Raw genomic sequence first — 26,818 nt, forward strand, 5'->3', positions numbered from 1 at the left:
AATTGAGAAACAAGACCACAAATGAAAAACAGTGAATGGCACAGGAATGACAACAGTGTACACAGGAGCACAAATTAAAATGAGCAATGACAATGGAGAAACCCAGAACGAAAATAACAGAGGAATTCTAATGGTGTAAACCAGACTTTGGTTATAATAATTGCAAAAAATATAGTTAAATGGTAAATAAATAAATGTGATCCTTGTATGAAAAGCATAAATGTTGTATTATTATTAGTAAACGGAGGTGAACTGTTGGCAGCTGCTTGTCAGGATTCACGGAGCGGACTGACGGAGGCGGACGCATTTGCTAAAACACGGTATTTTAATTATAATGAAAGGAATAACAAAACAACGACAGGAAACAGTAGTTACAACACAACACGAAATGAAACTAAACTAACACTTAGACAGACTAGACTGGGGAGCGAAACGACGAAGAGAGAAACTACAGAGACAGACAGATAACATGACTGACATGACAAAAGAGAATGTGAACGAAATGAACGACCAACAGGACACGAGACAAGAGGGCTTAAATACTAACACAAATGAGACACACCTGGACAGATAACGAGGGGACGGGTTAACAAATGACAGACGAGGAGGCGGAACAAAGGCGGAGACTCGAACATAAACAAAACAGAGCCATGTGCAAATAAAGCACATGGCGGGGACAACAGACTGACAGGACGAAGGCGTGACAGATGCCCCCCCCAAGAACGCGCAACTCCCGGGCGCGTACTCCTAAACCCCCCAGGAGCTGGCGCAGGAGAGGGCACGAAAAACATGACAGGACTCAGGACAGGACGGGAACCGACACAGGAGCTGGGGACACGACAGGACCGAATATACGAGACGGGACATGGGACATGACAGGAGACTGACAAAGGGGGGTAACAAGAGACGAGAATGGACTGGACAGGACAGGAGTGGACACATGGGAATTGACGGGAGACTGGACTGGAGACAAGACAGGGGACTGAACGTGGGACGGATACGGAGACTGGACACGTTTGGGGACAGAAGACTGGACATGAGCAGGTGACAGAACAGGGGACTGGAATGGAGACGGGACTGATGACAGGACGGGGTGCTGGGACTGGATGGGAGCAGAGACTGGTGACGAGACAGGGGTATGTGACTGGACAGAAGACAGGACAGGTGACATGACACTAGACGGATACGGAGACTGGACAGGGGATTGAAAGGGAAACTGGACCGGAGACAAGACAGGTGACTGGACATTGGACGGATACGGGAACTGGACGTGAGACAAGACAGAGGGTTGAAACGGGGACTGGACAGGAGGCGGGACAGCGGTTTGAGACAGAGACTGGACTGGAGACAAGACGGGTGACTGGACGTTGGACAGATACGGAGACTGGACATGACTAACAGGGGACTGGACATGAGACAAGACAGAAGGTTGGAACGGGGACTGGACAGGAGACGGGACTTGAGACTGGACAGGGGTCTGAAACAGAGACTGGACAGGACTAACAGGGGACTGGACATGAGACTGGACAGGGGTCTGAAACAGAGACTGGACAGGGCTGACAGGAGACTGGACTGGACTTGGTAGGGGAACAGGGACCAAGACGTTTACGGGGACAGACATGAATACAGTAACAGGGACCGGGACAGACACAAAGGCAGACACGGGTACTGGGACAAGGACAGAGACCGGAACCAAGACAGGGACAGACAGGGGAACCAATACAACAGGGGGGTGCCCAGGACTGGCTAATGTCTGAGGGGCAGTCTGAGGAACCAGCCTGGGCACAGTTCTGGGGATCGGCCCTGAAGTCCTTCGGGCCGACCGACGGACACGGACATGAGAGGCCGTAGCCACAGTCACGGGGACAGAAGAGGCCGTAGCCACAGTCACGGGGACAGGAGAGGCCGTAGCCACAGTCACGGACACTGGAGCGGCCGTAGCCACAGTCACGGACACTGGAGCGGCCGTAGCCACAGTCACGGACACTGGAGCGGCGGGTGCCGCCATCACGGACACAGGAGCGGCGGGTGCCGCCATCACGGACACAGGAGCGGCGGGTGCCGCCATCACGGACACAGGAGCGGCGGGTGCCGCCATCACGGACACAGGAGCGGCGGGTGCCGCCATCACGGACACAGGAGCGGCGGGTGCCGCCATCACGGACACTGGAGCGGCGGGTGCCGCCATCACCGAGACAGGAGCGGCGGGTGCCGCCATCACGGACACTGGAGCGGCGGGTGCCGCCATCACGGACACTGGAGCGGCGGGTGCCGCCATCACGGACACTGGAGCGGCGGGTGCCGCCATCACCGAGACAGGAGAACCTGCAATGTCCTCCTCGGAGGCAGGGGAACCTGCAGCGACGTCGTCCTCGGAGGCAGGGGAACCTGCAGCGACGTCGTCCTCGGAGGCAGGGGAACCTGCAGCGACGTCGTCCTCGGAGGCAGGGGAGCCTGCAGCGACGTCGTCCTCGGAGGCAGGGGAACCTGCAGCGACGTCGTCCTCGGAGGCAGGGGAACCTGCAGCGACGTCGTCCTCGGAGGCAGGGGAACCTGCAGCGACGTCGTCCTCGGAGGCAGGGGAACCTGCAGCGACGTCGTCCTCGGAGGCAGGGGAACCTGCAGCGACGTCGTCCTCGGAGGCAGGGGAACCTGCAGCGACGTCGTCCTCGGAGGCAGGGGAACCTGCAGCGACGTCGTCCTCGGAGGCAGGGGAGCCTGCAGCGACGTCGTCCTCGGAGGCAGGGGAGCCTGCAGCGACGTCGTCCTCGGAGGCAGGGGAACCTGCAGCGACGTCGTCCTCGGAGGCAGGGGAACCTGCAGCGACGTCGTCCTCGGAGGCAGGGGAACCTGCAGCGACGTCGTCCTCGGAGGCAGGGGAACCTACAGCGACGTCGTCCTCGGAGGCAGGGGAACCTGCGACGACGTCCACGGAGGCAGGAGAGGCGCGCGTCGCGCTCACGAAGACAGGAGAGCCGCGCGCCGCGCTCTCGAGGACAGGAGAGGCGCGTGCCGCGCTCTCGAGGACAGGGGTTTGTGCTGCTCGCCGGGCTCGCGCTGGAGCTGTAAAGGGTTTAGGGGGTTTCACAGGCGCACCCATTAGATCACCTCGAGGTGCGCCCCTGTTAGCCTCAGGCCTCAGAGGTACGGAGGTGAGGCTAACAGCCCCTACCCTTAACGCCCCCCCAAAAATTTCCCCGGACCTGAGGGGGTAATCCTCCAGCGAGGGGGGAACTCCAGCACGGTTCTTCCGCCGACTCTTTCGACTCCCGCTGGCGCAACGACTCGATTCCCGAGTCGACTCCACCGCTATAGGATCCGGAACAGCGCCAGGCAGGAGCTGGAGCCGGCGACTCCATTCCGAGGCCGCTTTCAAAGCCTCCTCCACAGGATCTTTGTGGCCTGTGCGGAATGGAGTCCGGCGAACGGCACAACCTTTGATGTAATAGTCCGTGCTAGCTGCGTCCTGAGGGTCGTTCATTCTGTCAGGATTCACGGAGCGGACTGACGGAGGCGGACGCATTTGCTAAAACACGGTATTTTAATTATAATGAAAGGAATAACAAAACAACGACAGGAAACAGTAGTTACAACACAACACGAAATGAAACTAAACTAACACTTAGACAGACTAGACTGGGGAGCGAAACGACGAAGAGAGAAACTACAGAGACAGACAGATAACATGACTGACATGACAAAAGAGAATGTGAACGAAATGAACGACCAACAGGACACGAGACAAGAGGGCTTAAATACTAACACAAATGAGACACACCTGGACAGATAACGAGGGGACGGGTTAACAAATGACAGACGAGGAGGCGGAACAAAGGCGGAGACTCGAACATAAACAAAACAGAGCCATGTGCAAATAAAGCACATGGCGGGGACAACAGACTGACAGGACGAAGGCGTGACACTGCTACCTGTGGACCAGCAGCTGCCCACTAACTGCTTGCTCTGTGGAGTAAAATTGTGCTCATCTGTTCCATTTTTTGTGTTTGCATTTATATAATTATAAAATCAGAAATGTGAGAGCAGTTACCTGATTCTGAGGTGGATCTTCAGAGTCTCTCAGAGGAGTCTTCAGTAGAGAAGTTCAGCTCTGTCTTCATCAGGAAACTCAGTTCTGACACAGAGAACAGAAATAATCTCATGATAATTTAATATTTAGTATTTTAACTTCTCTCCAAAGCAAGCCTTTTACCTTATACACGTCTACACACACCCAGCCTCTCCACTGAGGTTAAGACTCAATAAAAAACTTGCTGTCACTTTATCTTCAGAAAGAGAAAACCAGTTGGACCACATTTCCCCAGTAAACAGAGAGAACAGCCCAGCGAAATGAAGTACAGGTGACATCTTTAACATACTCAGACTAAAAAATCATTGTTTTGTTACTTAAACACGGTGAAAGAAATGAAAGAATACATTTCCAACAAGTTGTTCAGGGGTTAAAGGTTTGTGTGTCTTTTTAAACACTGCAGATTTTTGTTTTTAATACTTTAATATTAATCTATATTAGTAACAATATTGCAATAAATCTTGGATTTCACAAGGTAGCATAATGCTGCTACCACCTTTGTTACAACCGTCACGTCCAGCTAAGAGAAAAAGAGTATAAACACACAAAAGTAACAGGTAAATCATTTTTTGTTTTCATTTTCTTATTCAAAGAAGATGATGTTCAGGCAATTTAAAAAAGCATCCCCAAAAGCTAGCCACTACACACTTAAATACAACCTCCTCATGAAATGACCTAAACAAACACACTTGCAAACCCCAGGGGTCCCTAATGTTAAATGCACACAGCACAAATAAAACCTCATTTTTTCTTCATATTCATTTTGTTAATATTCACAGAGTCTTCGCTGCTATGGACACATAGTGCTCACTTTGGCAATGACTAGGAAACCTTTAGAGAAGTGACTGAGAAGTGGGATATTATTGGACTTCTGTGTTAGTAATGGCTTGTCTTCAACAAACACTATGTTTGGACACAAGGTTGCTCATAGGTGTACTTGGTACCAGAGTACCTTGGGTCAAAGATCAGTATAAAACATTGTTATTGTGTCTTCTGACCCGAGGCTGTATGTTTGGACACTCTGGTAAAGCAAGCAAGTAAGCTGTCAACTGATCGTTGTCTAGTGGTTAATTGGATCAGAGAACAGGGAAGCTGCCAGACAGACCTGGTACGCCAAAACATACAGTGAGGGTTTGCTGGGAAAGGCTGGTGGAGGACTTTTTCCATATTGATTTCAATTCCCACCTCTGAGAGAAACTTTACTCATTCTGGAGGGCACAGTGGGACATTTAGTCTGAATGAACGCTCCTTAAGACCTCCATTGTGGACGGAGCTGCATATATGTGTGATCAAAACTTGTCTGTTCTTGTGGCAACCCAAGAACTTTGTCATGAGCATCGGGGTGAGGGAAGCCGTCAAGTGGGAAAGGTAGGCTTTTGGATCTTAGCTGGCTCAGAACATGGGTACCGGCATGTGAAAAAGACTGCAGCTACGGCATTTGTAGAAGTAAAATTAAGAGTGTGGAGGGGTTTGGAGAGGCCAAGGAGAATGATTTCTACACAGCCTCAAAGATGTTTTGTAAAACACTCCTATTGTTCAGGAAGGGTAGTGGGGATCTTGTTCAATGTTGTAGGTAGCTAAAATTATTATTAAGATTTTAAATAATTTATCTTCTCAATGAGCTTGGTGCTTGTAAAAATGATATGGAATAAGAATAAATTAAATAAATTCAGTCAAATTAAAAGGTCTGTTTAATTGGTGGACCTGTGAGCGAGTGTGAAGACCAGATTTTTTTTTCAGCACACTTGATTTAACACAGTGAAGAATTTCTAAACCGGTAAAAACCAGGGATTGGATGATAACCTCAGATATTACTAGTCTCCCACAAGGAAAGATATGGAAAGGGCTAAACAAACACATTCACATAGAATATCACTACTTACTGTAATACTGTGTAACTTAGCCTTCACACTGCATTGTCCAGCTAATGCCTGGCTATAAGTTCCAGTAAGTGAGCAACAAAGATACATGGAATGAAAATAAGTTGCTAATTTGAATGCAGTTCTACAGAATGTTGATTTCTGCTCAGAAGTGTTGTTTTCTTGTTTTTTTTTTAAGGCTTTTTGCTGTGATTCCTCAGTCCAAGCTTTTTCTTATATGGCAGTTATTTTAAATTCATGGGTGTGGATTATGGTAGAGTTATGTTAATTGTAAAGAACTGTGCAAGCACATTCCACAAAAAAAATCTGGTTTTTACGCAGCATTCATAAATATGGCGGAAAGATTTCAGGAATATCCCATTACTCAGACATGATGTGGGATTTGCTTTGGTTTTTTACAATAGTTTCCTGAATGAGGCCAATGGTGTTTGATTCATTGTTGTCAGCTTTTTAAAAACATACCATACTGCAATGTCACGAGTGCTAGCAGCAGAATGTCCTACCATAGGTATTAGTGCACGTACAGGGTACAGGCAATGAATGCTAGTAGGAAACTTTAAAAGATTTATCTCGCCTGACTTGTTCAGTGCCCTGAAGGCCGTGCATTTACACTGAAGTCAGGTGGGGCACTTCAGGTTATTGCAGGGAATATTTTCCAAGAACACTATCTTTTGTGTGTACTGGTATCTTGTCATTCCACACTTCATTCTGCAGCAGAAGCAGATGGACATACTTGTTCATCTGGAACCTGTGGGGTATTAATAATTACAAAGTGATTTGTGTCTTAATCTACTTTTCCAAATATCCACCACTGATCTTCAACTTTTATTAACCTCTAAAATAAAAATAATCCTAGCATCACAGTTCATTGTACTTATATTACAAGACATAAGTCAAAGAACCCAGTAAAATTAAGACTGTATTTCTGCATAATTCCATCAAATCACATTAAATATTCTCCAGAAGAAACAAATACTATACTAAAATCTCTGCTCTGTTCGTTCTTTTAGTGGGTAGTTATTTTAGTTGTGTAATGTTTCCTTTTTATAGAAATAATGGCACATTATACAGAATCAGAAGCAATCACAACAGTAGTGATAGGAACCAGATGTTCCATTACTCAGTGAACCATCTCCTGTGAAACAACTGATAGGAATTAGGTTGTAAAACAATGACAATACCTATTAAAAATGTCTGTTTTTCAGTATTGGTTTATAGGGTGGCAAGGTGATGCAGCATGTAGTGTCTCAGTCACAGCTCTAGGAGACCTGGGGTTTGTGGGTTTGAGTCCCGCATCAGGTGAATGTCTGTGAGGAGTGTGGTGTGTTCTCCCTGTGTCTGCGTGGGTTTCCTCCGGGTGACAGTCTGTGAGGAGTTTGGTGTGTTCTCCCTGTGTCCGTGTGGGTTTCCTCCTCTTATCTTAGAAAAAAATGTTTGTCCTAACAACTTAAATAATATCAAACTATCACATTCTGTTTCCAATAGCAGCACCTCTGATCTAAAACATCATCTGCTTATTATAAGATCATTTAATTCTAAAACTGTCATTGTTAATGAAAGTAAGCAGAAAACAGATATTCCTTGTATGTCTTAGCGAAACTTGGATTATACCTAAAGAATTTTTCAGTTTAAATGAAGCCACTGCAGTAGGTTATAAGTACACACATAGCCTGAGGTTATATGGGGAATAATGTGGTGTAGGCGTTATCTACCGAAATACCTTGTACATGAATCAGAAAACAGAGATGCACTTATACACCTTTGTGTTTAACATTCAAATAATTAGAATAGTTGCAAGGATTCAGCAAGTTTTATTTTAAACTTATCAGTGGGAAATAACAAAGTGATAATTGTAGTTTTCTGAGAATGTAAATGATCCAAATAAAAAAAGAAAGCATTTTCCTTGAACACAGCTCCAAAGATTTGTGGCATCTGTCATCTTCATGCATTGATTCTAGGATCCGTGATGGGATTGATTCAGCTTTTTACCTTCACCTTTACTAAAGGCCTCCACTACCTGTAGAGACTCCAAGGATGCCTTGGAGAGAGGGATGTGTCCCACCTGTTAGCTTTGGTTTCCTTGCCACTTTTGCCTTTGATTTGCTCACTGGGTGTCAGACCCACTGTGACCCTGAACCGGATAAGTGGTTAGAGACAATTAATGAATGAATGACTAAAGAATGGTACACCATATGCCAGTGAATCATGCTGCCTTTAAGTCATGTTTGGAAATATATTTATAAGATGAGAGAACATGGACAACTGCACAAAATGTATACTACCACTGTCACACTCTCTTTTAACAATGAGCCCTGAATTTCTGAGTTGGAGTGTGTTAGTCAAAAAAAAGTATGTAATCTTAAGTTAAATACAATTCAAACAAAACAACGGCTCACAGTAACCACTGATTTATTACAAGCACAGAGCAAACACAAAGATACTCAATGATTCAGACTGAATATTCTCTGGATCGGTTTTTATTTATGTGTGGGAATGTAGTCGAATTCAGATCGAGACACACTTTAATAAATTTCATGATTCAAAATATCAATAATGATTGTTTAAAAAATTAAACAATTTAGTATGTGTCACGCCCTCGTCCCGTCTGGTCTGTTTTCTCAGCACATGGCTTTGTTTTGTTGTTGTTCTAGTCCCGCCTTTGTTCCGCCTCCTTGTTCGTCACCCTCGTTATTTGTCTCAGGTGCGTCTCGTCTGTGTTTTGTATTTAAGTCCCCTTCCCTCACTTCCTGTGGTCGTTCATTTGTTCTTTGTACTGTTTCTATCCATGTTGTTCTCGTTGTGTTTTCCAGTTGCTCGATTTGTTAATATCCCTATTCATGTTGTTTCTGGTTCTCGTTCCTAGTCTTGTTCTTCCCTCGCTTCGTGTTTGCCCTCGAGTTTGTTTTGTTAATTTCTTGTTAATAAAGTCTGTGTTATTAGCGTGTGCATCCACATCCGTCAGTCGGCCCAGCTTACTGTGACAGTATGACACAAACAATCTATTTCATATTCACCTTGTTCACTGGATCTTCTTCGCTCTGAAATTTAAACCCTAGAAACACCTGAATGGGGTCACACCAGTAGCAGCATTTACAGGAGAACTGCCCCATGTCTCAGCCCATGTTAAATAAACTGAGCAGTCGTGAAGAATTCACTGACTAAAAAAATAACAAATTTGTCTCCCTTAATGGCATTAACTTTGCTGCTTGAAGAGACCTGTGTGCTTTACTGTGAACACATATGGATTAAGGTGATATTATTCTGTGTATCAGTGTGAATATCCTCTCAATACATTCACTGCAAAAAAATCCATGTAAAAAAATTAGAAAGAATATATCAAAAATGAGATGTAAATGCTTATATTAAGCAAAAAAAAAAAAAAAAAAAAAAAATCTGCCAATGGGGTAAGCACATTTTTCTTGGTGAGATTTCTTAAAATAAACATTAATATCTGCCTTTACTTTACATTTAAATGTCTTAAAACTAGTAAGAAAATGTGCAAAGTAAGCATTTTAAACATGATTTAAGTTTGTAAAAATGTAAGTTTACTTGCACAACAATAAGATATAAATAATTAATATAAGTCTATTACTCTCATCTACATGCCTTGGTAAGAATATATTGCAAGTAATCAGAGACTCAAAAGAATGCACTTCATACTCCAATTAAGTCATCATAAGCCAAATCTGCTTCTCAAAAGAAGCAATAGAAGATAGAATTTTGCCTTCATTTGTTTTTATGACCTTTTTCATGACTCCATAGAACTGCACTTTTGAACAGAACGCTTTCATCTTTCCTTCAGTTCTGTGGTGGAGTTGTGATTGACAGGTTGCAGAATCCTCCGCAACTCATCCATGACCTGTAAACAAACACATATTCCATGACCACATGTTTTAGAGAACTAGAGATGAAGATTTTCCATTGTCATTTGTTCATTATTTTTGGCCTAAAATAAGATCACAATTGTCACAAACTGTGTCGCCGTTTAAGGAAAAAGTTAAACTTTTAGAAAAAAAGGGGCAGTCTAAAGTGAGGTAACTGTTCACAAAATGTATAAATGTAGATACCTATGTACACTGCTTTTAAAATACAATAAAGTATACTTTACATTACTTTAGCATTTACAAGTAAACAAAATTACTTTAAAAAACATTTGTATCAGTTTACTCACACAAACTGTTACTCACGATTTTGTTACCAATTTTTATTAATTATGTAGATCTAATAAGCACTAAATGTGGTACATATTAAATTTACTTAATATCGCACACCCCTAATATAACGAGCAGGTGACCTTGTTGACCTGTTACACTTAAAGGCTAAGAGAGGGCATTTGATAGTGGCTAGGAAAGGCAGAATAAAACAGAACTTGTACCTGCTTTTCATCATTGGGTTGAAAATGACTGGACCACGTAACAAATACAACAAATGGATTAGAAGCCATCACCTATTAGTGAATGTGAACAAATTACATGATCAATCTCCTTGAAACTTGGGTTTGCTGAGAAGATTTTGGTGGCTTTGTCTGGTTCCTTCATGACATCCGAATTAATAAATGCCCTTCGAGACTGAAACTCCAAGTCAAGGAGCTGAACCACAGCACTCTTATTTGTTTGTTTGGTCTTGTACATTTCCTGGAGTGTCCTGTAGTGTCGAGCCTGGGTTTTCTGACTTTTAATGTAGATTAAATGATTATATGATAAACATTTCCATTATTAAAGAAGACAAGGTACTTGCATGTTTCATCCTGCTCACTGCTTTCTGAAGTGCTGGATCTGAATGAAGACTTGTCAAGGAGCACAGTGGAGCCACTGGAATCTTCATCGTAGTCTTCATTTGACATACTGCATGGACTGTCCCTGGATCCAGATCCAAATTCTAGTTGTCAAACCTTTATTGGACCTTTAGACTTCAATCCAGTACCAGGCGAAGCATTTTCAGATAAACAGGACTTCTGATGGGTTCTCACATTCTGCAGTCTTTTCATCAGCAGTCTATAACTGTTTCCTGCAAAAACATATTTCAGATTTCCCAATTTAAGTCTCATATAAATGCACCGATACCAGCTAACACCTGATTTACAGTGCTCAACATCAACAGTCACATTCAACGTTCTACCTTGGTACACAGCGGGGAAACATTTCACTGCCAGTGTCTGACAATGAACATGTGACAAATAAACCTGAGCTGTATTACCTCCAGACACACATGCAAACACATTACATTTTGGTGTCTGTAATTTCTTCAAAGCATGTACTAATACTATGTCTTTTAAAAGCAGTTATTGATGCATTACTGTGTTAAACATAGCACTACTCACCCACTCATGTTTACACAAGATAGACTGGTCACGCAACATTGGATAATACTCCACCAAACGTTTGGCCACTGCAATTACACCATGTTTTGATGGGTAAGTAAAGTCTTTGGCTGTAGCTCGCAGAACAGAGATCATGTTGGTCACTGTATTCCCAATGAGTCGACAGCAGAGTCCTTTAGAGAGGAAGCATTCTTGTTCTTTTCCAATTAGGTGCTTTTCAAAGTAATGCTTTCTTACTTGCTCCAACTCAGAGTCAGTACAGAGCACATACTCAAGGCCAGGCATCTTCAAGACTTTGGAGGGACTTCATTTAGGAGTGATGGAAGGACTGGGGCCACTGGAACACAAAGTACTGGGCTCTGTACCTGTGGACTCTAAAGTGCCAGGACTGGACCTCTGCTGTCCCTATAAAACAAGAAGCAAACAAAAATGTTATTTATATATTCTTTTCTAAGCCACTTTGGTGCATTGTACAAATTTTCAACAATAGGTTTATTTTTCAAAAAATATTCATACAAAGAGGATCACATGATGTGTTATCAGCACAAGCCCATAACTGACTCAGGTACTACCTCCTCTTGATGAGTCACACGCCATACAGCTTTCCTTCTGAAAAAGTTTTCAGGACCTGGTAACAGATCTCTGAGGTCATCACGAGAGAGTTCTGCTAGCGGATCTTCAGTGATGTTGGCAGCTGAACACAACATTGTTCTATTAAATATGTGGTAATTTGATTCTGTTTACTATCCTGCAGCATCTCTGACCTGTCTATACAAGCATTATTAACATGACAGAAAATGTACTTAATGTAATTAGCAATTTACATCATGTAAACTAGTACTTGTACTACTGCTACACAATGTTAACTGCACTACACAATAACCCAATAGCTAGATATACCTTTAAGATACATGAAGATATTTTTAAGATGAAGATACACGTCCAAAAAGGTATCTAACAAATGATACAATTAGCCATAAACATTCAAATGTCCTTACATTTAATTACTTAACAAATTACTGGATTACTTTTATCCACAAAACCAATTAGCTGCCTGCTTCTGGCATGTCATAACACTCTAAAAATACTGGGATTAAAAGAAACAGACTGGGTTTAGAACTGGATCAAGAGTAGGAACCAACTCAGCGTTAATTATTGTAACCCACCAGTGCTAGGTTTACGCTTTTGACCCTTTCAGCCTTTACCCTGAGTAAATAAGTTGTTGTTACATTGTTACATTAATTGAAATGTGTTTTATTCAAACTGTTTAAGCTGGTATTAATAAATAATAATAATAGTAATAATAATAATGGGTGTCACAGTGGCGCAGCAGGTAGTGTCGCAGTCACACAGCTCCAGGGTCCTGGAGGTGACTGTCTCCTCGTGTGTCTCCCTGTGTCTGCGTGGGTTTCTTCTGGTTTCCTCACACAGTCCAAAAGTGTGTGTGTGTTGCCCAGTGAAGGACTGGCGCCCCCTCCAGGGTGTGTTCCCGCCTTGCGCCCAGTGATTCTGGGTAAGCTCCGAACCCACTGCTGCACTGAACTGGACAAGGGTTACAGACAATGAATGAATAATAATAATTTCTACAAAGAACACACTGTTAAATATGTGTACTATAATTTCCAAAACCAATTATAAAACATACCATTTCAGCCTTTAAAGCTGTGTGCCACTGCTCACATTCAGAGGGAAGAGCTTCTTCTGTTTCCTCCAGACTCAGACACTTCTTTTTAATGTGAAATAACAATGGTTCATTGATTTACTCTCTCACTTCTACCTGCCAAAACACGCGGGACCACACAGGGTGTAGGGGCGCACTATAAGTCTTTAACCTAAAATTACAGCTTTAAAATCACTGTTGTATGGAGAATAGTACGGAGCCCCTAAAGGGACTGGGGGAAAAATAAAAAAACACTATTGATTTTGCGTTCCCTCGCAAAATGCATTGCGCTCATTTGCAAATGTTTTATGATACACAATTGTCTTCGTGACTCATTGTTCACGTGACCTTTGTCCATGCGCTTGCACTTTAAATTCTCTCATCCTCTTTTCATAGCAGTTAACAACACAGCATCAAACGTTTCAGTTGGCGCTCCCCAGTAACATATCCATGTTTTCTGCTCAGAAGAGATGCTGTGTCTTTATATTTCAGTCCAAGGTCAAAGTAAAACTCAACGAGCTGCTCCATAGTTCACCTGACACACAGCAAGCACATAATCAACAGCAAGCACAGTACTACGGAGCCCACAAAGTATTTGCGAGGGAACACAAAACTATCGTGTAATCAATAGTGTTTTTTTTAATTTCCCCCAGTCCCTTTAGGGGCTCCGTAGAATAGAGCATCTGTCGTTGCACCGTGTAACACGGGGAGGAGGTAAGTCACACTAGAAAGGAGGTAGCCGGATTCAGTGCTTTAAGTGCACTATGTAGTGTGCACTATGTAGTGCGCACTATGTAGGGTGTAGGGTGTCAGAGATAGAACGCGGTTTACTCCACTACATGTGGAGAATCGGCAAACTTTATTCTTCAATTCTCTTTCACACGAGGCTTACATCTCTACGGTCAAAGGTAACGCCGTTTTCTACATTTCCGAATTAATCCGAATTGTTCTGCCGCGGTTTTCACCGCCGAGTCCGAGGACGTTCCTCTGGAAACCACCGAGAACAGACCAGACGTGGCTCACAACATTAGCTTTGATTAACGTGTTTTTACAGCGATTATTCCTCACAGACGTCGGTATTCTCGGTGTATTTCTTATGAATGAAGTTAATCAGGACGTTCGTGGATTCACGCTCATCTTGGCGATGTTCTGTTGGATTTAAAACGCGATGGGGCTTTTTTAGCAAACACCGTTTGAGGCAGAGTACCGTATTGAAACATTCGGCGGTGGTTCTGTGGAGCCCTCGGTCTTTTGTGCTTAGTAACAACTTTAATGAGACCCATGTTTGCGGTTATATTTAATGTTATCATACGGTAATTTAATTACAGACAGAAGTAATAGTAATATAGCTATATATACTATCAGATACTTTATTCATTATTAAACAGTAATAAATAATGCACACAATACATGTGTATATATATATATATATATATATATATATATGTATACATACATACACTAGTGCTGGGTGATAATGACCACAAATTAATATCATGATTAATTCTACATTGTATCACGATTACGATTAATGAACTAATGTTTTGTTTTTGTATTTTTGACCCTCTATGTGCCAGGGTTAAAGCTGGGATATTTTTCTAGTGTTGTTTCTCTCTTGTTTTTGACTTTGCTTTGGTCATTGACATTTTTCTCAGTGTTTACATCTGGCTTATTTTTGTTCATTCATTATCTGTAAGCGCTTATCCAGTTCAGGGTGGATCCACAGCCTACCTGGAATCATTTGGCGCAAGGCAGGAATACACCCAGTAGGGGGCAACAGTCCTTCACAGGGCAACACACACACTCACCCACCTACAGACACTTTTTTGAGTCGCCAATCCACCTACCAACGTGTGTTTTTGGACTGTGGGAGGAAACGGGAGCACCCGGAGGAAACCCACACAGACACAGGAAGAACACACCACACTCCTCACAGACAGTCACCCGGAGGAAACACACAGACACAGGAAGAACACACCACACTCCTCACAGACAGTCACCCGGAGGAAACCCACGCAGACACAGAGAGAACACACCACACTCCTCACAGACAGTCACCCGGAGGAAACCCACGCAGACACAGGGAGAACACACCACACTCCTCACAGACAGTCACCCAGAGGAAACTCACGCAGACACAGAGAGAACACACCACACTCCTCACAGACAGTCACCCGGAGGAAACCCACGCAGACACAGGGAGAACACACCACACTCCTCACAGACAGTCACCCGGAGGAAACTCACGCAGACACAGGGAGAACACACCACACTCCTCACAGACTGTCACCCGGAGGAAACCCACACAGACACAGAGAGAACACACCACACTCCTCACAGACAGTCACCCGGAGGAAACCCACACAGACACAGGGAGAACACACTACACTCCTCACAGACAGTCACCCGGAGGAAACCCACACAGACACAGGGAGAACACACCACACTCCTCACAGTCGGTCACCCAGAGGAAACCCACGCAGACACAGAGAGAACACACCACACTCCTCACAGACAGTCACCCGGAGGAAACCCACGCAGACACAGGGAGAACACACCACACTCCTCACAGACAGTCACCCGGAGGAAACCCACGCAGACACAGGGAGAACACACCAAATCAAATCAAATCAAATCAAATTTATTTATATAGCGCTTTTCACAACTGATGTTGTCACAAAGCAGCTTCACAGAATTCCAGTAAGACAAGATTTGACATGAAATGTAAAGACAAATGTAAAACCCTCAAGTGAGCAAGCCAGGGGCGACAGTGGCAAGGAAAAACTCCCCCAGCTGAGGAAGAAACCTTGGGAGGAACCAAGGCTCACAAGGGGTGACCCATCCTCCTCTGGTCAATCTACTGGTGATGATAGTTAGTAGTCCATGAGAACTTCAGTGTAGGGACAGCTTCAAGGCACTTGATGGTTGCTGGAGCGTGGGCAGCTGGTCTGAAGCGTGGAGGAGGATCTCGACAGTCATCCATCAGTGTCCAGACAGACAGGTGGGCAGTCGTTTACTCGGAAAGATGTAAAGGGATGGAATTAGTTTTGAACTGTTTTGTGTTTGTAAAGTAGAAAATATGAAAATTTCCAGAGTGTGGCTAATGACTCCGGCAGATCTGACTATGACAGCATTAACTAAAAGGAGAGAACCAGAAGGACACACAGACACGGGAGCATCCTGAAACACTGGCATCCCTCCGCTCCACCGTCAACAAACCTGAGTGATCGCGAGAAGCGGCGGGACGACAGCACCAGCGTCTCAGTATACTATAATTCCCTGTGTCCATGGACCCCCCGGATCTGCCGCCTTTATCTATGGGGGAGCATTAGCTACCAAATGATAAACTAAACAAATGAGTTTTTAGCCTACATTTGAAGATTGCGACTGTGTCTGAGTCCCGAACATTTTTTGGAAGATCATTCCAGAGTTGGGGGGCTTTATAAGAAAAGGCTCTTCCCCCAGCTGAGGCCTTCTGAATTCTGGGAACATTTAAAAATCCAGTATTCTGTGATCTGAGTGAACGTGGAGGCTCATAATAGGAAATTGTATCTTGAAGATATTCAGGAGCAAGCCCATGTAGAGCTTTATATGTTAATAACAAAATTTTGTAGTCAATGCGGAATTTAACAGGCAGCCAATGAAGTGATGATAAAACTGGGCTGATATGTTCAAATGTTCTAGTTTTAGTGAGGACCCTAGCTGCAGCATTTTGAACTAGTTGAAGTTTTCTTAAATTGCTGCTGGTGCATCCTGACAGTAGTGCGTTACAGTAGTCAAGCCTTGAAGTAATAAAGGCATGTACTAATGTTTCTGCGTCCTGGAGGGATAAGGCATTTCTAATCTTAGCAATATTGCGAACATGTATAATGTAAATAATAATGGTCCTAAAATAGAGCCTTGTGGAATTCCAAATCTTACTTTAGAATAATTTGAATTTAGATTGTTTACTTTTACGAATTGATAACGTTCCGTTAAGTAAGATTTGAACCATAATAGGGCTGTCCCTGTGATTCCAACCATGTTTTCTAACCTTTCTATGAGAATATTGTGGTCTATTGTATCGAAGGCTGCGCTTAGGTCAAGAAGCACCAACAGGGATACGTGGCCTTGATCAGAGGCAAGAAGAAGATCATTTGTTATCTTGACTAGAGCTGTCTCTGTACTATGATGTTGCCTGAATCCAGATTGGAATTTTTCATATATATGATTCTTATGTAGATATGAACTAAGTTGTTGGGCCACAGCTCTTTCTAAGATCTTAGACAGAAATGGCAAATTAGAAATAGGCCTGTAATTAGACAGTGTACTAGCATCAAGATTTGGTTTCTTGATCATAGGTTTAATAACTGCTAGTTTAAAAGCTTTGGGTACATGGCCCAGACTAAGCGATGAGTTTACTATAGTTAAAAGAGGATCAATAATAGCTGGTAGTACTTCTTTGAGCAACTTTGTGGGAATTGCGTCAAGTGTGCAAGTTGTACAGTTTGCGGAGGTGATAATCTTCTCTAGTTCTAATTGTGGGAGTGGGTAAAAGGTTTCAAGTCTTTCTTTTACAGTTATATTATGTTTTATTTCATTCACATCAGGTGGCAGCCAGGATGGATTTGATCCTGTGGCTAGAGTTTGTTGTCTAATATTCTCAATTTTATTATTAAAAAAGTCCATAAAATCTTTACTGGTGAGAGTTGCTGGAATTAGTTGTTCAGAACCTGCTTGATTTTTTGTAATTCTAGAAAACACACTAAACAGTGCTCTCGGATTATTTTTATTATTGGAGATCAGCGAGGCCAGATATGCTGAGCGAGCTTTAGTGAGGGCATTTCTATACTCTATAAGGCTGTCCTTCCAGGCAGAATGAAACACTTCAAGCTTGGTTGATCGCCATTTCCGCTCTAGTTTTCGTAATGTTTGTTTTAAAGTACGGGTCTTATCGTTATACCATGGTGCGAGCTTTTTCTGTCTTATACTTTTATGTTTAAGTGGTGCTACCTTTTCTAAAGTAGATCGACAGGTATTTTCTAGGTAGTCAGTTAGTACATCTAGGTCCATTGGGTCTGATGGAGTTGGAACTGGGGTCGATAGTTCTGGTAGGTTTTCTATAAATTGTAGGGCGGTAGATGGTTTTATTATACGCCTTGTAGAATAGCGAGGGTTCTTACATATATTATGGCTAAAACGTAGCTCATATGAAATTAAGTAATGATCGGAGATTGCTGAGGATTGCGGTAAGATATTAATTTTGTCAATGTTAAGACCTAGTGTCAGAACTAAGTCTAAAGTGTGGCTGCAGTAGTGTGTAGGCCCTGTTACATTTTGAGTAATACCAATAGAGTCTAAGATTGAGGTAAATGCCTTTTTTAGTGGGTCACTTTCCTTCTCGAAATGGATATTGAAATCTCCTACAATTATAACTTTATGATTGCACACCGCTAGGTTTGTAGCAAAATCGCTGAATTCTTTCAGAAATTCTAAGTAAGGCCCTGGTGGTCTGTAAATGTTGCATAATAAAAATGCGTCCTTTTTTGTGACCGGATTTGTAATAATAGTGGAGAGAACCTCAAAAGAAGAAAAGGTGTCACATTGTTTAAGACTAATTTCTAGGGTATTTTGGTAAATTACACATACTCCACCTCCTTTGCCTGATATTCTTGGGCTATGTGCATAATTATAGCCTAGGGGGGTGGCTTCATTTAGTGCTAAATATTCATTTGGTTTAACCCACGTTTCCGTGAGACAGAAAACATTGAATTTGTGATCACTTATAATATCATTTACGATGAGTGCTTTTGAGTTTAGCGATCTTATGTTGAGTAACCCAAATTTTAGTTCTGAGGTGTTGCTGCTAGGTGTTGTGTATGATTTAATATTGATTAGGTTGCTGAAACAGGCTGATTTTGTTTTTCTACTTTTACATTTAGTTCGGGGGAAAGACACAGTCTCAATACAGTTGAACCTGGGTGACGCCTCAAGACAGTTCGCAGACGGTCGGTTTAGCCTGTCTGTCTGCGGCCTGGTCCCGGCTCTGGATTGTCAGCAGCTATCTACACTACTCTGCCGACTAACTAAAAGACTACACCACACTCTTCACAGACAGTCACCCGGAGGAAACCCACGCAGACACAGAGAGAACACACCACACTCCTCACAGACAGTCACCCGGAGGAAACCCACACAGACACAGGGAGAACACACCACACTCCTCACAGACAGTCACCCGGAGGAAACCCACGCAGACACAGCTAGAACACACCACACCCCTCAGTCACCCGGAGCAGGAATTGAACCCACAACCTCCAGGCCTCTGGAGCTGTGTGACTACCTGCTGCACCACAGTGCCGCCCCATGTGTATATTTATATATAAATTTATATTTAATCTGGTTTTAAAACCTATTGAGTACTTTGGCCTGTCATATTTGAGTTTTAAATTTCTTTATTCTGCTTTTTTCTAGGGTTCTTCTTGTGTCCAGATTGTGTTCAGAAAATAGATTTTAAATTTACCTCCACAAACTAAAAAGAACATTTAAAATGAAACCATGGCCTCCAGAAGAAGCTCCAAGACTCTGAAAACACCCTGTGGTATTCTCCCAACTACGGCATCTCACAGAAAATCACAGACAAATAAAGAAAAGGGGAAAAATCACAGCTGCTCTGAATGTGGAAAGAATTTCGCTAGCAATAAACTTTTACGACGACATGTTTCCACTCACACCGGAGAGAAACCCCATCGCTGCTCAGAGTGTGGGAAGGGTTTTAGACAGAAGTCTGTCCTCCAACAGCACCAGCGCATTCACACAGGGGAGAAGCCGTATCAGTGCTCAGAATGTGGAAGTTGTTTTACCCAGCGGAGTGCTCTCAATTCACACCAGCGCATTCACACAGGAGAGAAACCGTTTCGCTGTTCAGAATGTGGCATGAGCTTCAGACAGAAGTGTACTCTCCAAGACCATCAGCGCGTTCACACGGGGGAGAAACCGCATCAGTGTTCGGAATGTGGAAGGGGTTTTACTCAAAAGATGGGTCTGATCCGACACCAGCGCGTTCACACAGGAGAGAAACCGTATCACTGCTCTTTGTGTGCGAAGAGTTTTACTCAGATGGATTGTCTGATCCAACACCAGCGCGTTCACACCGGAGAGAAGCCGTATCACTGCTCAGAATGTGGAAGCAGTTTCAGTCGACAGAAGTCTTTTCAAAAACACCAGTTCATTCACACCGGGGAGAAACCCTTTCGCTGTTCGGAGTGCGGAAGCGGATTCACTCTACACAGTTGTCTCATCCGACACCAGCGCGTTCACACAGGGGAGAAACCCTATCACTGCTCTGTGTGTGAGATGACGTTCAGTCAGAAGAAGTCTCTTCAGCAGCACCAGCACATTCACACAGGAGAGAAACCGTACGTCTGCTCGGAGTGTGGAAGTGGTTTTCGGCAGCAGAGCACTCTTAAACAACACCAGCTCATTCACACAGGAGAGAAACCGTATCTCTGCTCTGTGTGTGGGATGAGCTTCACTCAGCAGAACAATCTCACCAGACACAAGCGCATTCACACCGGTAAGAAGCCGTTTCTCTGCTCCGAGTGTGGGAAGGGCTTTAGAGAAAAGTGGGTTCTCCAGCAGCACCAGCGTGTTCACACAGGGGAGAAACCGTTTCAGTGCTCAGGATGTGGAAGCAGTTTTACTCGGCGGAGGGGTCTCATTCAGCACCAGTGTTCACGCAAGACGGAGACCGTGTCACTGCTGTTGGTGTGGGATCCGTGTTACTCGACACCACCGACTGATCCAACTCCAGCCCACTCCAACACTACAGAACTCATGTCAATGCTCTGAGTGTGGGGACAGTTTCTGTTGAGTGATTCAACACCAGCGCATTCACGCAGGAGAGAAACTGTACAGGATGCTGGTGACTGAATACTCTTCAGCGACTCTATTTACATTCACAGAGGAGAGAAGGGAGAGAGAGTACCACAGTTCAGAGTGAGGGGGAACTGTTCTCGACAGGTAAACATCAGAATACAGCAGGGTCCTCACTCCAGAGCGATCTATCACAGTGTGAGACCAGTTTTATTAACTACAGCAGTGTTCTGGGATTCCTAACCATTGGTCAAACAAGGGGCAAACAAGGTATGCAGAGCAACAGGAGAACTACAGTCTGTAATCGTAGATCTATAAAGTGCTCTGTGTGGTTCGGTGGAGCTGATAAAACAAACGATGAATCGCTCTCACAGATGATATCCAGACATTAATCTGTGCAGTTCAATTCATCTTCAAATGAGCATTAGAACCATTCTAAAATGTAATCTGTGCACTCAGGAGACAGGAGTGACAGCCTGTGTACTACTTCTGTAATAAACTGTATCAGTGCCCTCAGCTCCTCTGACTAGATAAGACACTGTTAGTGTGAGTTTGCCTGGTGTCCAAGCAGGTCATTTTTAGTCATAGTCTGACGTTTTGGGTGCTGTGGTGTTCCCTGGCTCACTCCACGGAATGCAGCGTGTACTGTCTGCGTCCCTTTCTCATGGTGGACCAGTTTGAACAGGGTCATCACACTCTTGGTTCGTTCATACAAAAATCAGCACACACTCCTCGCAAGAGCAGATTTGTGACGCTGCAGTGAATGATGGGACTTTGAGTTTGTTCTTGTTGATGAACTGTGAACTGATGCATCCTCTTCATTTTGGGTGGATCAAGAACAACAGCGGGTACTTTAACGGGTTATTGGTGGTTGTGAACTTCATAAGGCATCGTACTTCTGGCTTATTCCAGCATTGGCATTTTCTTAATTCTCAATGCATTAAGCAACTTTCTTATATTGAGTTCTTGAGCCAGACACTGATGCTTCTCTTTTACAAATAATAACAGTGTAATGTGACATAAGCATTAAAGAGAATATTAATCAGAATGATATTATTAAAAATATATATATTCAGTGAAGAACCAGATGGATTTGAACGTTGAAAATCACAATGTGGCATGTTCACAAGTCAAAGATCATGGCAAACAAGACCTTACAAGGATTCATTAAATAAACAGCAGCAGGCATCATCATATAATCAGTTTTATTGGTTAATGCACAGCTGTGTAAAATAAATATACACTTTTCACCACGAATAAGAGACTGTATTTTTATTGGCCCAAACATGTCAAACCATTTTGTCCTATACAGTTTTTGACTAGTCAGAATGACAGTTTAAGATATCTGCCTTTACAATCTTGACTGGCGTGAACAGTAATTTAAGATATCTAGAGTTATATTTTGACTAGTTTTGAAAAGACAAAATGTCTTTTAAGAAATCGTTAATGACGTCAGCGTATTCGTCATCTGATGAGTATAAATCCTGAAGTAGTATTAAAGATATCTCAAATTCAAATTGGTCTAGTTAAAAAGACATTTTCAGATATCTGAATTGTAGTCATTGCGCGTATTAGTCGCCTCATGGGCCACAACGGTTGCCAGGTGTGTTTCTACATTGTAATAACACCAGCCGATGCTCCATCAATGAGACATGTTCATAAGTTTATTTACATGTCAGGGACTAGGGGAAATACAGGAAAAAATCTACAAAGTTGGATTCTTGTTCACCAGCTTCTTATTTGGATTTTCTGTTCCACCTTAAATGGTGCAGTAATTGCATGCTGTCGCCAATAGATGGCAACATATGAACATGACTTCCATACCGTGGAAATGTTACATTTGTCTTATTCTCTTGGGCATTATCCTAACCACACTCCTCACAGACAGTCAGCCTCCAGGTCCCTGGAGCTGTGTGACTGCGACACTACCTGCTGCGCCACCGTGCCGCCCAAATACAGTCTTTCTGTACAGTTAAATAGGGAAAACCTAGATATTCAAAGTATGTAGTGAATGCCAGGTTGTTTCTTCATCAGAGTTTAAGCTGCTTTACTTTCACTTAAGCTTAATGAAGGACAAGGACAAGGGGAGTATACAGAATGATAAGACTACAGAAGTATACATGCATTTCAATATTTTTCATTATAAATATTCATAATTTTAGCAAATGTTATGCCAAACAAGCATCCCTGCACATGTAATGTGTAGACTCCCATACTATGGGCATGATACACATTACTGGCAGCTATATTAACATTGTTAAAGGATGGACATTGTATTACTGAGGCAGTATGCCTTTAAAACGTTGTGTCAACACAGACATATAGTGAGATGAAATCTCTAGACCCTCCTTTGTCTGAAAACATGCAGATTTATATCAAATGTGCATCACTGCACACACAGGCGTCTCTCACGCTATGGACGTGGTACAACTTATGGAATAAATTATTGCTAAATAAATCACCCGCTACAAAAACAAAACTTGTAAATTAGGTTGTAATGAGAGAGACAAAAAGACAGAGAGAGAGGGATGGAAAGATACTGATATTAAACAAAGTGTAAACAATCAAATCATACATTCATGTTCTATACATTCATGTTTTGTCTCATGTTTCATGTTTTCTTGCAGTAAATTATGATGATGTGCCTCTAGAGCAACAAAATTCTATATTGGATCTTAAGAAGTTCCCTCATAGGGTTGCCTTTCAACAAACAAGCGTGCATCATTAGGTGTCCTCTGTTGTGCATCTCCCTGGCAGTGCGTTTTCCAGCAGAGACAATGGTTTGCACAGGGTGTATCTACATCAGAGAGGATACGGGTAACTTTCCTAATAGAAGCCTCATCCGTGGAGATGGTGTTGTATAGTGCACTATAGATGCCCCCACAATGGGATAAATACAACATCCTCTTTGTAATTGAAAAACTTGTGGAGTTCCCCCCTCCGATGCTCTTTGAAGAGAGAACACATAATGTGCCCTTGTTCCACCCCTTCGAGGACAGGCTTTCCCAAAGTTGGTGCCATGAAAGTTTATGTTTGCAATGTGTAATTAAATTTCCTAGTTATGTAAGGTTAAATTTAAATAAATCAAGGAAGAAAACTATTTTGTGGGTGTCACGATGGTGCAGCAGGTAGTGTTGCAGTCACACAGTCACATGCAGTCCTGGAGGTTGTGGGTTCAAGTCCCGCTCCCAGTGACTGTCTGTGAGGAGTGTGGTGTGTTCTCCCTGTGTCTGCGTGGGTTTCCTCCGGCTGACTGTCTGTGAGGAGTGTGGTGTGTTCTCCCTGTGTCTGCGTGGGTTTCCTCCGGGTGACTGTCTGTGAGGAGTGTGGTGTGTTCTCCCTGTGTCTGCGTGGGTTTCCTCCGGGTGACTGTCTGTGAGGAGTGTGGTGTGTTCTCCCTGTGTCTGCGTGGGTTTCCTCCGGGTGACTGTCTGTGAGGAGTGTGGTGTGTTCTCCCTGTGTCTGTGTGGGTTTCCTCCGGGTGAAAGTCTGTGAGGAGTGTGGTGTGTTCTCCCTGTGTCTGTGTGGGTTTCCTCCGGGTGACTGTCTGTGAGGAGTGTGGTGTGTTCTCCCTGTGTCTGCGTGGGTTTCCTCCGGGTGACTGTCTGTGAGGAGTGTGGTGTGTTCTCCCTGTGTCTGCGTGGGTTTCCTCCGGGTGACTGTCTGTGAGGAGTGTGGTGTGTTCTCCCTGTGTCTGCGTGGGTTTCCTCCGGGTGACTGTCTGTGAGGAGTGTGGTGTGTTCTCCCTGTGTCTGCGTGGGTTTCCTCCGGGTGACTGTCTGTGAGGAGTGTGGTGTGTTCTCCCTGTGTCTGCGTGGGTTTCCTCCGGGTGACTGTCTGTGAGGAGTGTGGTGTGTTCTCCCTGTGTCTGCGTGGGTTTCCTCCGGGTGACTGTCTGTGAGGAGTGTGGTGTGTTCTCCCTGTGTCTGTGTGGGTTTCCTCCGGGTGAAAGTCTGTGAGGAGTGTGGTGTGTTCTCCCTGTGTCTGTGTGGGTTTCCTCCGGGTGACTGTCTGTGAGGAGTGTGGTGTGTTCTCCCTGTGTCTGCGTGGGTTTCCTCCGGGTGACTGTCTGTGAGGAGTGTGGTGTGTTCTCCCTGTGTCTGCGTGGGTTTCCTACGGGTGACTGTCTGTGAGGAGTGTGGTGTGTTCTCCCTGTGTCTGCGTGGGTTTCCTCCGGGTGACTGTCTGTGAGGAGTGTGGTGTGTTCTCCCTGTGTCTGCGTGGGTTTCCTCCGGGTGACTGTCTGTGAGGAGTGTGGTGTGTTCTCCCTGTGTCTGCGTGGGTTTCCTCCGGGTGACTGTCTGTGAGGATTATGGTGTGTTCTCTCTGTGTCTGCGTGGGTTTCCTCCGGGTGACTGTCTGTGAGGAGTGTGGTGTGTTCTCCCTGTGTCTGTGTGGGTTTCCTCCGGGTGAAAGTCTGTGAGGAGTGTGGTGTGTTCTCCCTGTGTCTGTGTGGGTTTCCTCCGGGTGACTGTCTGTGAGGAGTGTGGTGTGTTCTCCCTGTGTCTGCGTGGGTTTCCTCCGGGTGACTGTCTGTGAGGAGTGTGGTGTGTTCTCCCTGTGTCTGCGTGGGTTTCCTCCGGGTGACTGTCTGTGAGGAGTGTGGTGTGTTCTCCCTGTGTCTGCGTGGGTTTCCTCCGGGTGACTGTCTGTGAGGAGTGTGGTGTGTTCTCCCTGTGTCTGCGTGGGTTTCCTCCGGGTGACTGTCTGTGAGGAGTGTGGTGTGTTCTCCCTGTGTCTGCTACAAAGATTTTATGAGGGAGGGTATCACGTGGGACTGTGTACAAGTTGTATGGATGGAGGCTACTAAGAATGACGTATTTTATAGAAGTCTACTGAGGCATAAACATCCACAAAACAATTAAAAGCAGAATATGAATATATTGTTTAGGTATACAAAGAGAAACACCACATAAAGTAATTCACAATACTCCCCCTCCCCCCCAAAACCCACACACAGAGCCACCAAACAGACAACACAGACAACTCCCAAATAACCAGTCAACAAACAACCAATATTTACAAAGTGAATAAGGTCCATAGGTTACTTTGCAGTGTTTTGATTTTAGTGATGAATGTGTAGTGGAGGATGGATCCAGATCAAGAAATGAAAAATTAAGACTCTGACTCTCCATTCTCTTTTATATAAAAGGAGAAGACGGGACCTTCATTCCACAGATTGTGCGTGCTGAAAGACTACACCCCCCCCCCCACACACACACACACACACTCACACACAAACACACACACATACCTATATCTGATAGCCAGAAGGCTAAGCAGAACACATTTCAGTGACCCCCAGAATGACACTGAGTGGTCCTCTTCAAACTTTATGATGACCAGATGACTAATAAACCAAAAGATCACTCACAAGTATGTTTTGTTCATTTTTGGACCTGGAAAAGTTTTCGAGCTACGGGTGATCTTTTGGAGGGTCCCCCCCCTGGTCGAAATTCATTGAATCGTGAGCCTGTCAGTTGTGTTCTGTGAGCGTGCGTGTGAGAGAGAGTTGGGGGGGGGGGGGGGGGCAGAGGGAGAGATGGAGGGGGAGAGGTGTGAAGGACACAGAAATATATAGGGAGTCTCTAAGACTTTAAAGGTCATTTTTAAGGTGGATATCTTAATTAGCCAGAGTTTCTTAAGGTGGATACCCACACCCAAGGAAAATACCTTGTTCAAAACATACTGGCTGTTTTCAACTTTTTAACTATATTTACAGTGGTCATTTTTAAATGTGGACATCTCAGAACAATTCTGGGTTTCTTAAGGTGGAATTGTTTTTAAAGGTGGAATTCAAAATGTATCGTTTTTCATTCACGGCCTACGGAGCTCCATAAAGTCCAATGTACACTGCTGTGGGAGAGTGCTCTCTTAACATCCCACTACCAACAGCTTAGCAGTAAACTCCTTCACCATAGCGTCACCTAGGGTCCCACGTGTTTACCGTATAGACGGCCTCGCTTTAAGCGGGAAAGACACGGATTGGGGGACGGGGGTTTCAGCGGCGCAACATC

General features: G+C 44.0%; 1 protein-coding gene across 2 annotated transcripts; it reads left to right on the top strand.

Annotated features, from left to right (window-relative positions):
* Positions 1 to 13,718: 13,718 nt before the first annotated feature.
* On the top strand, positions 13,719 to 22,046 carry LOC136687504 (zinc finger protein 135-like). 2 transcript variants are annotated; one of them, XM_066661962.1, is made up of 2 exons: positions 13,719 to 13,855; positions 19,401 to 22,046. In XM_066661962.1, exon 2 carries the CDS (start codon positions 19,485 to 19,487, stop codon positions 20,775 to 20,777), a length of 1,293 nt encoding a protein of 430 aa, XP_066518059.1. In that variant the 5' UTR covers positions 13,719 to 13,855; positions 19,401 to 19,484; the 3' UTR covers positions 20,778 to 22,046. The 2 variants fall into 2 exon arrangements, with proteins under 2 accessions (XP_066518059.1, XP_066518060.1); XM_066661963.1 differs by lacking the exon at positions 13,719 to 13,855 and adding an exon at positions 15,511 to 15,948.
* The last annotated feature ends 4,772 nt before the right edge of the window (positions 22,047 to 26,818 follow it).

This window comes from Hoplias malabaricus, chromosome 2 (genome assembly GCF_029633855.1).
Source record: "Hoplias malabaricus isolate fHopMal1 chromosome 2, fHopMal1.hap1, whole genome shotgun sequence".
In the NCBI taxonomy this organism is placed as follows: Eukaryota; Metazoa; Chordata; class Actinopteri; order Characiformes; family Erythrinidae; genus Hoplias; species Hoplias malabaricus.

What these genes read in the sequence shown, in the direction of transcription:
- LOC136687504 (XM_066661962.1), top strand. Translation starts at nt 19,485, where the DNA reads ATGGCCTCCAGAAGAAGCTCCAAGACTCTGAAAACACCCTGTGGTATT.